Source organism: Galeopterus variegatus, unplaced genomic scaffold (genome assembly GCF_000696425.1).
Source record: "Galeopterus variegatus unplaced genomic scaffold, G_variegatus-3.0.2 Scaffold5263, whole genome shotgun sequence".
Lineage (NCBI taxonomy): Eukaryota > Metazoa > Chordata > Mammalia > Dermoptera > Cynocephalidae > Galeopterus > Galeopterus variegatus.
Window position 1 is genome coordinate 1 of NW_007731374.1, and position 14,874 is coordinate 14,874.

A 14,874-nucleotide genomic window follows, 5' to 3' on the forward strand; every position below is an offset into this window, starting at 1 on the left:
CTCAGGATCGCGCTGTTTCCTGACACGGGTGCTCCAGACCCGTCGCCATTTTCAATCTCAGTCCAAACTTTGACCCTTCCTAGTTGTGAAATCTTGGCCCTCAGGACTAAATAACGCCTAGCATGTAGTACGGAGCTCAGAATCTGTTAGTATTCTTCCCCATTTCCCCTCTTCTTCCAAACAGTGAGATTTTAAGAACAGATTTTGATTGGATTTGGCAAAGCTGCCCATAGCAAAAGCTCAGAGTACCTGTTAATTGTCAATAAAATGACACTGTTTCAATTAGTGAAATCTCTCCTAATAATCCATTTCATAATGAAGAGGAGGAGGATTAGCAAGTATGGCAAGCAAAAACAATAAACATAAAGTCAGGTGCTAGCTGGTTACATGCAAATTATTCGACTTCATGCAAGCTGCTTAAATTCCTGAGACTCAGTTTCTTCATTTGAACCTGGCAGGTGAAAGAGGAGGAGGAAACATTCCTGGTTCAAAAGAATCAAAATAAGTCACTGTCCAAGAAAAGCTGCAACAGGAGAATCCAGCAATTAGGGATACTATAAGCAGAGTCCAGAATCCTTAACTGCCCAGCCCTTATCTCTTGTTCGCGTCGTTCTCCTTAATTTTTTTAAAACAAAAAAAAAAGGAGTTATCTGCCTCCCGTCCCTCCTACCCTGAGAAATGTTGAAATTTTCACACACTTTGATCTAGCTCTTCCACTTCTAAATCTAGAAAAATTCTTGCACGTGTAAATAAGATCTTTATAAGATCTTGTTGGGAATAACTTCAAAATGAAAACTACCTACATGGCCATAAGGAGGAAATGGATATGTCTGGCATGTTCCTATGACGTAGTATTATGCAACATTTAAAAAGGAATAATCTAGGGCCGGCCCGGTGGTGCACTGGAGAGTGCACCGCTTGGGAGCGTGGCGGAGCTCCCACCAAGGGTTCGGATCCGATGTGGAGACCGGTTCCCACTCACTGGCTGAGCGAGGTGCGGGCGCAACACCGAGGGTTGTGATCCCATTGCCGGTCCCCGGTACGGGCGCGACACCAAGGGTTGTGATCCCGTTACTGGTCAGTAAAAAAGACAAAAAAAGGGAAAAAAAAAAAAAGGAATAATCTAAATCTATATGTACAAACATGGGTAGATATCTAGCACATAAAGTTGCTTAAGAAACAAATGCAGAGTAATATATCTAGCCTGACACCACTGATGTAACCTTAAAAGCACTCAGCCACACACACTCAATAATGTTGATGGATATTTAGTGTAAATAAAGAAACACCAATGAGAAGGAGACATCCTAAGTTCCTGTTAGTGGCTGCCTCTGGAAGGAGAGGGAGAGAGAAATGGAATAGAAATGCCACAATGGGGACTTCAAATTCTATCTGTAATGTATTTTATTTAATAAAAAAAATTAAAATGTCTGAATCAAACATGATAGCATATTAATATTTGTTAGTTCTGGGATGGGCACATGAGAATCTGTTGTATTGATCTCTGTACTTTAGTGCATGTATTTTAAAAATTAATGATAAAAGATGTCATTTCTATATCTAGCCTATTCAAACAACCCTCCCACCCATCAACCCCTAGGGAAGTCCATAAGTAGAGCAGCCTCAGGTGAGGCCTGATCCGATGGGTCTCTTTGCTTTTCCCCTCTGCCTTCCTCGTTGTCTGATTCATCTTCAAGACCCCTGCCATGTTGTCTAAACTGCTCCAGCTGCTCCATTCATAAACTGCAAATGGCTACGGTGCTGCAGACCTCGCATTCTCATGCTGCACTCCAGGGGAAGAGAGAGCTTCTCTCCAATGATCTCCCTCATGAAAGAGAAAGCTCTCCTTCCCAGGAACCCTAGAAATAGACTTCTCATGCAGCTCATGTAGTTATCCCTGCACCAGTCACCATAACCAGGGGAGTGGGCTATGTGAGACATGTGGCTGGCTTGTTCATCTGGACCCACACCCAGGGCTACAAGTATGGGCAACTCCACCTCAACCTTGTGCCTGATCATGAGGGAGCAGTTTTCATAAAACAAAATCAGAGCAGTGGGCACTGGAGGCTGAGATGGCAATTACAAATATTCACTTTATTGACCCACTCCTGGATTCCCATAATATATTAATTATGGCATTATCACACACAACACCTGGCTTATTTCCTTTTTTGGTATTCTCCACCTGACTGTGAGGGCAAAGTGTTTCTGGCTCATTTCTGATGCCAGAGTGTGCCCTCCGAGCTTCTACCACATACTTAGTGCCCAGTAAGAAGTTTTTGAATGGAGGAGTAATTGCCATCCATCTGATGGGTGACTTGAAAGCCTCAGAGAGCACGTGACATCATTTGAAAACAGGGACCTCAGAAGTTTCTGGTTCTCTGCATTATAGGTTTAAGTTCTTTAAAACTAACAAAGGTCTTTTTATGATGACAAACAGAAACCTATGTCATGTTTGGCTCTTAGTTTCTAAGCCCCTCACTTGCTTGGGCCTCAGAAATGTGTTTGGAAAATTTGCTAAAGTAAGGTATTTGCTCACAAAGGTTAAGAACGCAGTCTCTCTCCACCGTAACTTCTATCAAACCTTCTCATATGCTGGGTCGTACTGAACTGGCTATAGCATTTTGGGGATCCAGCTAAAGGAAAATTAAGTTACAGACACATTCAGTTTGGGTTCAGTAGGTTACATATAGGACCGGTGTGCTGTTGCTTCATTACATAGTTAGACTATTACTACCCATCCAGGAATATCTATTTTCCATTCAGTGTCATATGCAGAGATAGAGGACTAGAGACCCTGGCATACCGTGCCTGGCACTGCAAGTAGTGCTGGAGAAACAGATTTGAGCATGTATGGAGCCAGCTGCTAGTCTGAGAAAAAACGTCTTCCAATCATGAGGTGTGTATGGTTCTAACTGGAAGATTCTGTTGTCATTGGTGCTGAATTCAAACCAGCAAAAATAAAACATACATTTTGATTAATCATGTGACTAAATTATATTTCAATTACATGTATAGGAAATTATGTATTGTTGTTCAATAAAGACATGATCAAAGAGTACACAGCCAAAAAAGCAAAAAGTGGGCAAAACGTATTGTAATTAATACAAATATTACTTTTTCTGGATTTGCTACTGTTGTCAACTTTTCTCATTCATTCTAATAAAAATGTCTCATTTTAATACGTAATTTTGAATTTAAAACTTTGCATTTTGTATTAAAGAGGACTCCCCTAATTATATGAGTTTCAGGCCCCATAAAACCTAGATCTGTCCTTGTTCACATCATACAGATAAGCCACACAGAGACGCTCAAGCGGGTGTGGTGTCTTGGAACTGTCTGTGGTACTGGACCGGAAGTGCGCCTGGCTCTCTCCGTGGTACTTACTGCACCTGCCCTGCCCGTGTCAATTGATGGTGTCCGAGATTGAGGGGTTTATAATTGAGATCATGGTAAAAGTCAAGAAATGAATGCTTTTGCCCATGCAGAGAGTTTCTAAAGAGAAGAAGGTTGAGGAGAACACCATAGCTGACTCCCAAGTGTTGGGGAAATCCAAAACACAGGGGCACAAAGAGTGTCAGCTCAAGGAAAACACTGACCATAAAGCCATGCCTGAGTCTAGACCAGGAGCAGAGAGGAGGAGGGAGGGACCTAGCGTGAGAGAGAAGTGCTAAAATACAACACACTGAGGGTGGCGCCTGTCTGGAAGAGGACTGAGAGGGGTGGTCCTGAGAGAGAGCCCTGACGGCCAGAACAAAGACCCTTCACAGTGAGTTGCTGGAAGATGAGTCGGCTACCACTGAGGTGTCACTCCCAAACCCCCAGCCACTGGAGAGTCTGCATGAGTTGGAATAGATACACATGATGGTTTTGTACATGGCTTCTGGCATCCATGAGTATGTAGGACTGACTATCAAAATATTGCTTTAGTTAGCTTTTTTTACTTTAAAATGGGCATTTGGTTTCTTTAAAAGTTGGAGTTGTTTAGGCAGGAAAAGGAAGTCAGTGTCTAACCTGCTTGAATGAATTTAAGAATTTCATCTGGCTTCACCAGCTGAGACTAAGCCCCATAAAGATTTGGATGCTGTGGGAGTTGTGATCTGGCAGGCATGAGGGGTTTAAGCCTCTCACCCCCAGATCTATCAAACTGCCCCCCCATGCCTGCAAATAAACAATCTAAGTAAAATCAGTGTGCCAACTCAGCTGGTGAAGCTTCAACCTTTCTTGCCCTTTGTTCTGGGTAGGGCTGGGTTTCCCCAAAAGTTATATTAAAGTCCTAACTCTGGGTAACTGTGAATGGGACCTTACTTGGAAATAGGGTCTTTGAAGATGTAATTAGTTGAGGTCATGCTGAATTAGGGCGTATCCTAAATCCAATATAACTGGTGTCCTTATAAAGAAGGGTAGGATACACAGAGACACAGACATATAGGGAGAAAGCCACGTGATGACAGATGAAAAGATTGGAGTGGTGCTTCTACAAGTCAAGGAATGTTGAGAATTGCTAGTAATGCAAAGAGAAGAGCATGACGCAGATCCTTCTCTACTGCCTTCAGAGAGAGAATGGCCCTGGCATGCCCTGATTTTGGACTTCTAGCCTCCAAACTTGTTAAAATAAATGTCTAAGACACACAGTTTGTGGTCATTTGTTACAGCAGCCCTAGCAAACTAATACACATTACATGTTAGTTCATTTCCTATCTTAGTGCACTTACTCTTGGTGGTCCCTCTACCTGGGATGCTCTTCCCATAAATGTCAGTGGGGTCAAACAGGAGACGACCTAATGAGGCTCTGAGGCTCGGAATGCTCAAATGCTTACATGCTGCACCTCTGGCCTTCCCTGGCTGCACTATCTAAAATAGCCCAGCCCAGCCCCAGTACTCTCTACTCATTAACTGCTTTATTTTCTTCATGACTCTGTCCTCGATCTAACATCACATTCTTCCTTCATTTACTCACTGACTGTGCACAGTAGAATGTGAGCTCATGAGAGCAGGGACCTCTTCTGAGATACTTACCAGTGCCTGAGAACAGTTCCTGGCACACAGACAGCACTCGAGAAGCATTTGTTAAATGAAAAGTAGGTGCTCGATAAATATTTGTTGAATAAATAAATGAAAGCCACACACCCTATTGCCACCATCCTCCTTCAAAAAAGATTGACACTTCCAAGACTCTTTTTATGGAAGGTCAGGAAAGAACAATTTCGGAGGCCAAGAAAAATGATCTCTACTTGAGTGTCTACAAGACAAACCTAAACAACCAAAAGGTTGTTTCTGGACTTAAAACCATAGTGCCTGTCATATGCTAAGGACTGCCTCTCTGGCCTAGAATGAGCGTGTGGAAGAGCTTTCAGTGAGTGAGTTTTACACGTTGAATTCATAACCTCACATGCAGGACGAGGGTGGGGTGGGGGAGCCATCTTTGTGTTCAAGGCAGAGCTGCTGCAATGGGCTGTCCGTGAGGGAGCAGCCTCACAGAGATGGGAGCCTCAGAAGCATCTCCACTGAGTTCACTTGAGGGTGACTGACAGGCAGGAATTACAAGCCCCCTTTCCCCCTGAAAAAGCAACATCACTACTCTGAAGATCCCCCAAATCCCAAAAAGATTAATTGGTGTGATTAATTGATTAATCAGGGCACAGAACCCCCTTAGGAAATGCAGCCCATGAGAGAGACCACCCAGGATGGAGGGAAACAGGAATGATACAGCCCTGTCCTCCCCAGAGACTGGGCTGGGTTTCAACGGGCAGCAACAAGCAACCCCTGTCTTGAACAGGCAACTCTTGAGTCATCCTGTGGTCCAGGTTGAAGACTGCACCCATGCTTTGCTCTCAATATAGTAAACTGAGACACCCACACAGCCACTCAACCTCTAGTCTCCCACAGGCGTGGATGAGCCGCTTGACCACCATGGGACTGCCCAAAGAGGCTAGGGTTTGAGATGATGACATACAACTGTTCCATTCTCCTGTTCCAATTGTACTAAGATGCAATAAATTGCCGGCCTTGCAGTGAGCCGTGGCTATGTGACTAAACACTGGCCATTGAGATGTAAACAGATATGAGGCTTCTTAAAAGATGACTAACGTAGGAGGAGAGATCCTTTCCTTCTCCCATTTCCCTCTGAGTCAAGTGACACCCAGGGCTCCAGGAGCCATCTTGGACCATGAGATGACCTGGGAACTGGAACTCACGTGATAAGGATGGAGGAGCAGATAGACACTTGAGTCCCTAGAGACCAGGAAGCCACATCAGCAGCTCTGGTTTATCTACCTCTGGACTTGATATGAGAGCAGTAAACGTCTGTCTTCTTTAAGCCACTTGTTATTGGGGTTTTCTGTTATAGCCCACTGAACTCAATCCAGTTGGTCCAGAGACAGCCTTATACTCACTTTGATAGAGACTAAATAGACATACATAGGCAGGTTTCCTTTGGACCTTTTCACCTCCTGTTCCTGTCACTAGCCCAAGAGGAAATGTAAATGAGGGGTCATGCTGCCGATGTCCATGTTTGTTCTCTGCCTCCGGGGAAGTTAACCCCTGCCAGGCCCAAGGTGCACACGCAGGGGCTGGGATTCCCACCCAGTATCCTTGGTTAGAGCCTCAAGAGCAATGGTTCTTAAAATATTGTCTTCCCAACAGCAGAAGCACCTGAGAACTTTTTACAAATGCAAATTGTCAAGCACTACCTCAGACCTACCAGACCCAAAATTTTGGGAATGGGTCCAGCAATCCAAGTTTAAACAACCCCTCAGAGAACACTGATGCAGGCTAAAGTTTAAGAACTGCTGGGCTCCCAAGAGGAATGACTCACACTACCAGTAGAACAGAGCGTCGTCAGGGACAACCAGGAGTCAGCATATCCTTTTGAGGGGCTTGGGAGAAAAGAGGGCTGGAATAGTCCATCAATATGAGTAGGGGAAATGAGATTTAATAAGCACTCACAGGGACTAAGGAGTCTGATGATCTTCACAGCTGCCAAGAAATTCAAGCCTAATATAAAATTCAGGCCTTTCAACTTACTTTTGGCTCTTCACTCTTGCTTCTTGAATGCAACCTTCCTACCATGCCCAGAATGACATGAAAGCTACGAGGTGCCAAAGCCTGTGGGGCAAGTTGCTTCCATTTCTAGGAAACCAAGACTTCCAAGTGATCTTGTCAAGATGCATGATCCTTGCAGATCCTTTTGAGGCCAAGACTGGTCCTTTACTTTTCCAAGTCTGTCCTAAGCTTGTTCAGGCCCATCCTCAGACCTCGCCCTCAGGATCAAAGGTCACAGTGCTTTGTAGACTGGATCACTCAGGGATAATATGATTTTGTTGGACAGTCCTCTCCCCCCCCACCTCCTTTCCTCCCTACCCTCCACTTCCACCAAGTTACAGGAAAAGCCACCAGGAAAAATGATAAGACATTTATTGAGTCACCTACAGCAGACTGACATTCTTAAAATCCCGGACAAGATTGTGAGCACAGCATTAGTGGCAGCAGCAGTTGCAGTGAGGTCTGTGGGGCTTATCTTTATTGAGGGAGATGAAACCCAGGCAGGTCCAGCTCCCACGAGCGAGCCCAGAACCATGCCTGAGATACAGGGCTGTGCACTCCAGCCCTGATGGGGCAAAGCTACAGAAGACAGACATCAGACACGACACACACAGCTGAGTGCAGACGCATCCAGGGCCTCAAGTTCAGGGAAAGAGAAAGGGATGGGCACACGGCCCATTTAAGAAACATCCCAAATCCTTGGAGGATTCCCAGAGGCAGGGCAAGGAAGTGCTGACATCATGTACATGGAAGTCTACCCACCCTAATCCCAAGAGCAAGCTGAATCAGCTGATGAAAATAAAGCTGGAATTCCATGCTCGTCAGGGCCCTCTGGCCTTCCCCCACCCCCAATGCTGGTGGTTTTACCAATGGGAGGGCTCAAAGCAGTAGACACACAGCAAGGAGTCCCTTTCAGGGGTCTTCACCCTGGTAATGAGCCCATAGCTGCAGTTTCCAAAGCCCTTTCACACACAAGGGCACCTCCCTTCACCCTCATCACTGGCTTGCAGGGTAGACGATTCAAATCATGTCCTCCCACTCCTCAGACTAGGAGGCGAGGCCCAGAGAGAGGGGGAGCCCTGGATCAGAGCAGGCCTCCCCACGCCAGGCTGACTCCATCACTTCTGCAGTCCGGCGCCTCAACAACTTCCTGTAGCTGGAGCCCCTCTCCTGTGCAAGGTTGTGTCATTGTGCGGATGCTTGGAGTGTCATGTCCTGGCTCACATGCAGAGCTGTGCACATACTGATCCCAGCACAGTGGCAAGCGCCCTGCTAGGCTCACCTGTGTTTCCCCATCAGCCCTATGGGGAGGTTTGACCTGCAGATCTCAAAGTTTCTTCCCAGCTCTAGCAGTCTGTGAGTCTCCCCAAAGATATATAGGGGATAAGTCAAAGTCAAATCCATCAGCCCTATGGGGAGGTTTGACCTGCAGATCTCAAAGTTTTTTCCCAGCTCTAGCAGTCTGTGAGTCTCCCCAAAGATATATAGGGGATAAGTCAAAGTCAAATAGTCAGTGGCATAGCTAGGAGCCCAGGGCCCCCCACTCCTTGCTCAGGGCTCTCCTGGAGGGCTTTCACGGTCCCTGGGCTCAAGTAGTAATTCACGATGACAAAGTGCTCATTACTTTCACTTTGGAGCGTTCCTGAAGGGGGCAGGTACTCAATTCAAAAGAGAGCTTCTTCTAGCTTCCCATTCCAGGAACAGCGAGGGTCAGATCAAGGAGATGGGTCGGCACCCAGGGTGGGTGAGGAAGGACATGGATGTATTTCAGGCTTTTGGCTTGGCTCTAGCTCCTGACCCCTTCCCCAGAGAACCCAGTTCGGAGGGGGTGAGGTTACAGGAGGGAAGGAATCACTGTGGGCCACTGGTTGTTTCAAGGAGGGTCACAGCTGCCCACTGAGACTGGGAGTGTAGCCTGGCCTCAAGCACGGCAGGGAGTCCTGAAGCCCACAGTGCTGGGTACCAGAAGAAAGCCACTGCACCACCCACATCCCACACTCTGACCCCAGCTCTGACCCCAACAGCCTCAGCATTGCTGACTTGGAATCCCACTTCCCCCAGGTCTAGAGTCCCCCTCCTGGCACTGCCTGCTCACCCCATGGCTGGACAGTCATGACAGCAGATGAGATTGCTTCATTCCAAGAATTCTCCCTCCCACGGGTGAGTTTTGCCCTCTAGGTTTGCAGAGACCAGAAGAACCCCTTACCCAGTAATGATCCTCTATTGGCATGGAGTCTACAGCTCTGTTCCTCTCTAATCTGCACTTTCCATGTCCATACAGCTCTCTTCACAACAGGATTTCTTACCCTTTCCCGGTCCAGGCAAATGCCACAACCCTTGCCTGGGGCCCATTCCCAGTAGATGGCTGGTGTTTAGATGGAATTCCAAAGAAGCACTGGGCTATGAATCACCTAGTCTTACTGCCCATTTTACAGATTTGAAAACAGAGGGTCAGAGGGAAGAATTCTACTCAGACCTCAAGCTGCACCCCTCATTGCCTGTGACCCTAAAAGCCAGAACCTCCTGAAACACTGAGAATACAAATACATCAGGCACATCTGCTCACGGGATTGGCAAAAATTCATCCAGACAGAAAAATCAAGAAACCGATAGGAACCCAGAACCTGAATGAGAACACAGGCCCAGGGCTCAGGAAGCAGCAGGGTGAATAGGCTCAGGGTTGATTTTGACTTTGCTCTTTTGTGATGACGTATCTCTGAAGCCAAAGTTTCTTCTTCCACGGTGAAGCACACCTGCTGGTGGAGGTGATGACCAATGAACAGGGCCACACTCAGGGGACAGCTCCTTGCAGGCGGGGTTTGCCCCTGGGGGTGGTGCCCCACCCCAGCCACGTATGTAGAGCTGGGTCTGCACGTCATGCCCAAGGCACCTGTTCAAACAGCCATGGCCTGATCCTTCCAGCCCACCAGCTTCCACCGTGGTGTCCCAATGGAAGAGACAGAAGTTCCATTTCTAAGAAATGGAAAATAAACAGCGCTCCCCCACCCCACACACATCCCAGAACCTGAGATGGCACACACAACAACGATGCATGCCTTTCACCTGCCTTAGTCTTGAATTGGAAAATTACTGAAGTGCAGAGCTTGGAGAAGCATTAGAAGTTGACTCATCTCACATGTGGGGAAACTGAGGCCCAGAACAGGGAGCATTGTGTCCACAGTCACAGCAGTCTGTGCCCAATGGAGGCAGATTCTGGGTTTCTGAGTCCCATGCTGTGGCTCCTCCCAAGCAGCTCAGGCCGCCTAGCAGTGACCAAAGTGTATGGTGGCCAGTGGACACTTGCTTGGGTAATGCACCTGGCTCCCAGAGCAGGAGAAGGCGATCACAAGGTCAGGTGTAGAATGGAAGAGCCATGGACACCTGTGGCCAGCCCAATGTGCCCAGGAAAGGGCAGGCAGCTCATTTCCCATTCTGGCTTTGGACTTCGCTGGCCAAGGATATAAGGCTCATCTCTAAACCACAGCAACTAGAGCCTTCTCCAGTCACTCTGAAGGCCTCTCCAGAAGCATTTTTCCCAAGTCCCCCAGGCCCCTTCCTCTTTACAAAATCAAGCAAAGCAACATCCACCCAAACTCCCCAAGCATTCCAGAACATGGTCATGGAACAAGCCCACAAATACATTGGGACAGGAGCACCACCAAGAGCTGACATGGAGAGAACTCAGCCCACAGGGCTGTGCTCTACAGCACTTTCCTGTACCTTCCCCACGCCTGGTTCTGCCCTATTTGAAATTTTTAAGCTGCGGCTGGAGGGTGGGAGTTGGGGGACAGCCACTCCTCCTGTTGGCAGCTTTTGCTCAAGGGCATGCTGGGTGTGGCTTCCCCACGGTGACTCACTGTCACATGGCACACAGGGGGAGGTCTTTGCAGAGGTCTCCGGAGATTTCAGTATTTGAGTCCAGGCCGCAGGAGCTGGTGTCTGGGGCTCCTCACCACCCACAAGGGTGAGGTGGGGGAGCCCTGGGCCCTGGCTAGGGCACATGGAGGTGAAAGTGCTTCAGGATTCGCTGACATCACAGGCAGGTGGCTGGCTCATCCTAGTCATGGCTTTGACTTAAGGGCAACATGGGTAGGGGGAGGGCTTGGGGCTCTCTGTGGTGGGCATGGTTGGGGAGCAGCTTCGCTGGGCATCCACTGGGGGCTGGAGAGGCAAGAAAGGAGCTACCAGATGAACCCTGCCCATCTTGAATCAGGTAAAATAATGGAGATGGTGAAGGTCTTCTTCCATGGGTCTCTCAAATTCTTTCCATCTCCTTCACAATCACATCCACATTTCCGGCTCTCAGCTCTTCTTGGATCAAATGAAAAGCACCAGAACTTTCCCTGACGCTCAGCTCCCCACCCAAACTGCAGTCTCCAATAAGAAGAGCCCTGGAGCTGACCACTGGCCTGGTATCCAGGGTGCTGGGGAAGCACGAGGGAGCCCCAGGCTGGCCTGCACTGAAGGGAACTGTGGCCACCCAAGCTAAATCTCCAGCAAGCCTCAGGGACTGGGCCAGGCCTGAGAAGGGCCCCACAGCGGTGAGCAGAATGGAGGCATCCACATCCAAATCAGACATTGCGGGGACTGTCAGGGTAGGCACCACCTGGCCTCCCAAAAGCAAAGTCTCTGCAGCCTGAGCTCACAAGGCCTCACGCCTGGGGTCAGGCCATCACTGAGGCTGGCCAGGAAGCAGCGGGTAGAGCTGGGACCTGGCTTGAGGTGAGCAGGGCACTGGGGCAAAGGACAGAGGATGTGATGACTCTTTCAAATGTGAGGAGTATTTACATATCTGGGGTCAGGGTCCAGGGGACCGTGGTGGCCAGTACCAAAACGGGGAGGGGCAGTAGCAGTCTGTGCCCTGCCTCCTTCACCTGCCTCGGGGAGCCAGCTTCCAGCCCAGGGCCTGCCCAGGAGAGGGAAGAGGCACGAGCACGCGAGGCCAGCGCCTGCCCGCAGCCCCAACCTGTGTGTGGAGGAGAAGCGAGGGCTGCGGCTCAGGTGGCCAGGTTGTCGGCCGGGAGGCCGGACATGCGGATCTGGGAGCTGCTCTTGCTCAGGATGGAGAGCTGGGTGCCCCCGTTCACCCCGCTGCTGGCCAGGGACGGGTGCCGGTGCTTGAAGTCCACAGTGAAGTAACGGTTCACCTTCCAGCTCCGCCATTTGCGCTTGATCTCCGCCTGCACCTGCAGGGAGCAACTTGGTGGTCACTTTGGGTGGACATCCTCTCCAGCCACCAGGTCCTGTCCTGGCCTGGGCCTTTCCCCAGACTGGCACTGTCACCTCCAGCACCTGTCCTGTTCCCCACATGCAGCCTGTAGCCTTCAAGGCCACCAGTGGGAGCTGTTACCAGCCATGGAATGGAATGTCTCTGAGGAGCTGACCTGCACAGCCCCTTCCCCCAAGCCACTGTCTGAGAAAGGCCCTCTAACAGCTTCCAGTTGTCAGTGGGCAGAGACTAGCCCATAAGGTCTTTCAGGAAACCTTTAACAAGCAGCTGCTCAGGGCAGATGGGTCAGGGCAAGGATCCCCACTCACTGACCATAAGCAGTAAGCTGCATAGTAGTCACCAGGAAGCTTTAAAAACTCCAGGTGCCCAGACCATACCCCAGAACAATTATATCAAAATCTCTGGGTAAGACCTGGACATTCATATTTTTTAAAGTTTCCCAGGTGATGCCAATGTGCAGTCAGGATTGAGAACCACTAAATAATGCCCCCCTCTGGGTGAACACACCCCTGTGTAGCTCTTAGCACAGTGAGTGGCGGCCACATCAAGTCTCAGCCTCCGTATGCTTCCTAAACCCAGCACCTTTGTGCAGCACAGGAACTGTCCGACTGGAAGTGGCGCACACACCCACGCTCTCCAGCTCCAGCCCCCACTTCTGTTGTGGGCCCTTGACAGGCTACACATACTCCCACCTCTTGGCTTTCCCAGCCACTGCTGCAGGGCCCGCTCTACCTCTCCTTATCTGACCCTTCTGCAGGTTGTCTTAGAGATCACTGAGCTCAATCTCATTGTTTCTCAGATGCAAAAAAGAGGAGGGGCCTACCCAGGTCAGAAGGTAAGACCCAAGTACTAGTGCAAAGATTCCTGAACACTCTGCAAACCCACCCCACCCATCCAGCCCCCACCCCTGCCTCTGTACCTCTGTTCTGGGCTATGCTCAAAGAACATCACCCCAACAGGATAGAGGGGGAGTCTCTAAACCACATCTGTGGAATAGAAGCATTACCAGAAAGTTCCAGGTCTCTCCCAAATCCTCACAGTTCCCACTCTTCCAGGGGACAGGTTTGGCCCAGACAGGCTGGCCTGCTAGGGGCAGCTCCAGCTCAACAGCTCTGCCCAGTGCAGCCTCATGACTGGCAGGCACTGTTCGCTGTGCCTGGCCCTTCCATACTAAGGGGTGTCTTACAGGAGAGCCCCTCCCAGGAGATCTGCACTCAGCACAGCTGATGCCTTTGCTAGGGGAGCTCTGCTCTACATGCCGGGACAGCTGGCAGAATGGGAGAGATTCTGGCACAGGGTAGAGAGTGTCAGGAGCCCCTAGTCCCACATGATGCTAGTAGCTGTGTGACTGGCCCCCTCCACTCAGTGCTGGGAGCCCGGCAGGGACCTCATCTGGGAAAGAAGCCCTGTGTGTCTGGCAGGCCACTCCCCAGCACCCCCACTTCCACTGCTGAGAAGCCAGAGGGCCAGGGTCTTACCTCCCCATTCAGAAAGCAGTAGAGAACAGCTACCACAAAGCCCTGGGGAGAGAGAGGAAAAAGAAACCTGAGAAAGAACACCAGAGTGGGATGGGGGATGACGCCAGGAAGCAGAAAAATACCATGACGTGGGCAGGGACACCTGCCCAAAGACCTAGGGTAAGACAGGACAAGCTCTGCTCCACCAAGGTGGGCATACCCACAAAACCAGGTGGCTGGTGGGTAAGTCCCCTCTCACTGCTACACTCTGGCTTTGGACCTCACACTCCCTTGCTCAAATCTTTCTCAGTCCCAAAGGCCAGCTTTCTCCCACTCTCTATCAGAAGCCTTCGCTGAATGCCCCAGAATATTCTCTAAGTTCCCCAACCAGCCTGCAGCCTCCTGAGGGCAGGGCCCCTCCAGGACAGAACAGACCTGTGTTGTCCACTGCCCCCTCCCCATTCTGCCAGACACTCTTGTACACAGCCACACAAAACACCACGCGGAGCAAGTACTTGGCACAGAGCATGCACTTAGCTAGTCCACACATATCCTCTACACCTACACCAAACAAAGCAGTAACATTTTTGGAAATGTTGCAAATCAGTTCTTCACCATCCCTGTGCCCTGTGCTATCACTTGAAGGTGTAGGAGAAGTGATCGCTTGAGGCCCCCAGAATATGTCAGCGAGCACAGAGACAGGAGCCCGGGGCTCTGATCCCCGGGCCAGGGCTTTGTCTGCAAAATTCCCAGGCTCAGCGGGCTAAAAACCTGAATCAGGTAAAACGGACTTGAATTAAAATGGGGGAAGATGGATTCAAGGCAGATGCACATAGTAACCTTCTGACCATCAGGATCAAACACCAGCTTAGATGCTGGCTCTGGGAGAGACACTGTCCTGGGATGCTTGAGGGAGCCATCCCCACCCCCGTGGACCCACTGCTCTCAATGACTCACCTCGTCACCATGACTCCCTCGCATGTTTCCAGCCCCCTACTTACCTCTTCACGCACACAGGCTTCATCCCATCCTCTCTACTTCCCATGCTCTCCCTTATGTTCCTCTTGCTCACGTACCTGTCCAGCTCACCTGCTCCCTGTGGCCAGGTCCTAGGCTGTGGCCCTGACTTGGGTAGGACAGAAC

General features: G+C 49.7%; 1 protein-coding gene across 2 annotated transcripts in view; it reads right to left on the reverse strand.

Moving 5' to 3' along the window:
- Nucleotides 1-9,606: 9,606 nt before the first annotated feature.
- ADCYAP1R1 (adenylate cyclase activating polypeptide 1 (pituitary) receptor type I) overlaps nt 9,607-14,874 on the reverse strand; it is a 43,122-nt gene continuing 37,854 nt past the window's right edge. For both annotated transcript variants that reach the window (XM_008589160.1, XM_008589159.1), the window contains exon 15: nt 9,607-12,230. In XM_008589160.1, the coding sequence (XP_008587382.1) occupies nt 12,042-12,230 (189 nt within the window). In that variant the 3' untranslated portion in view covers nt 9,607-12,041. The remainder of the gene's footprint in view (nt 12,231-14,874) is intronic.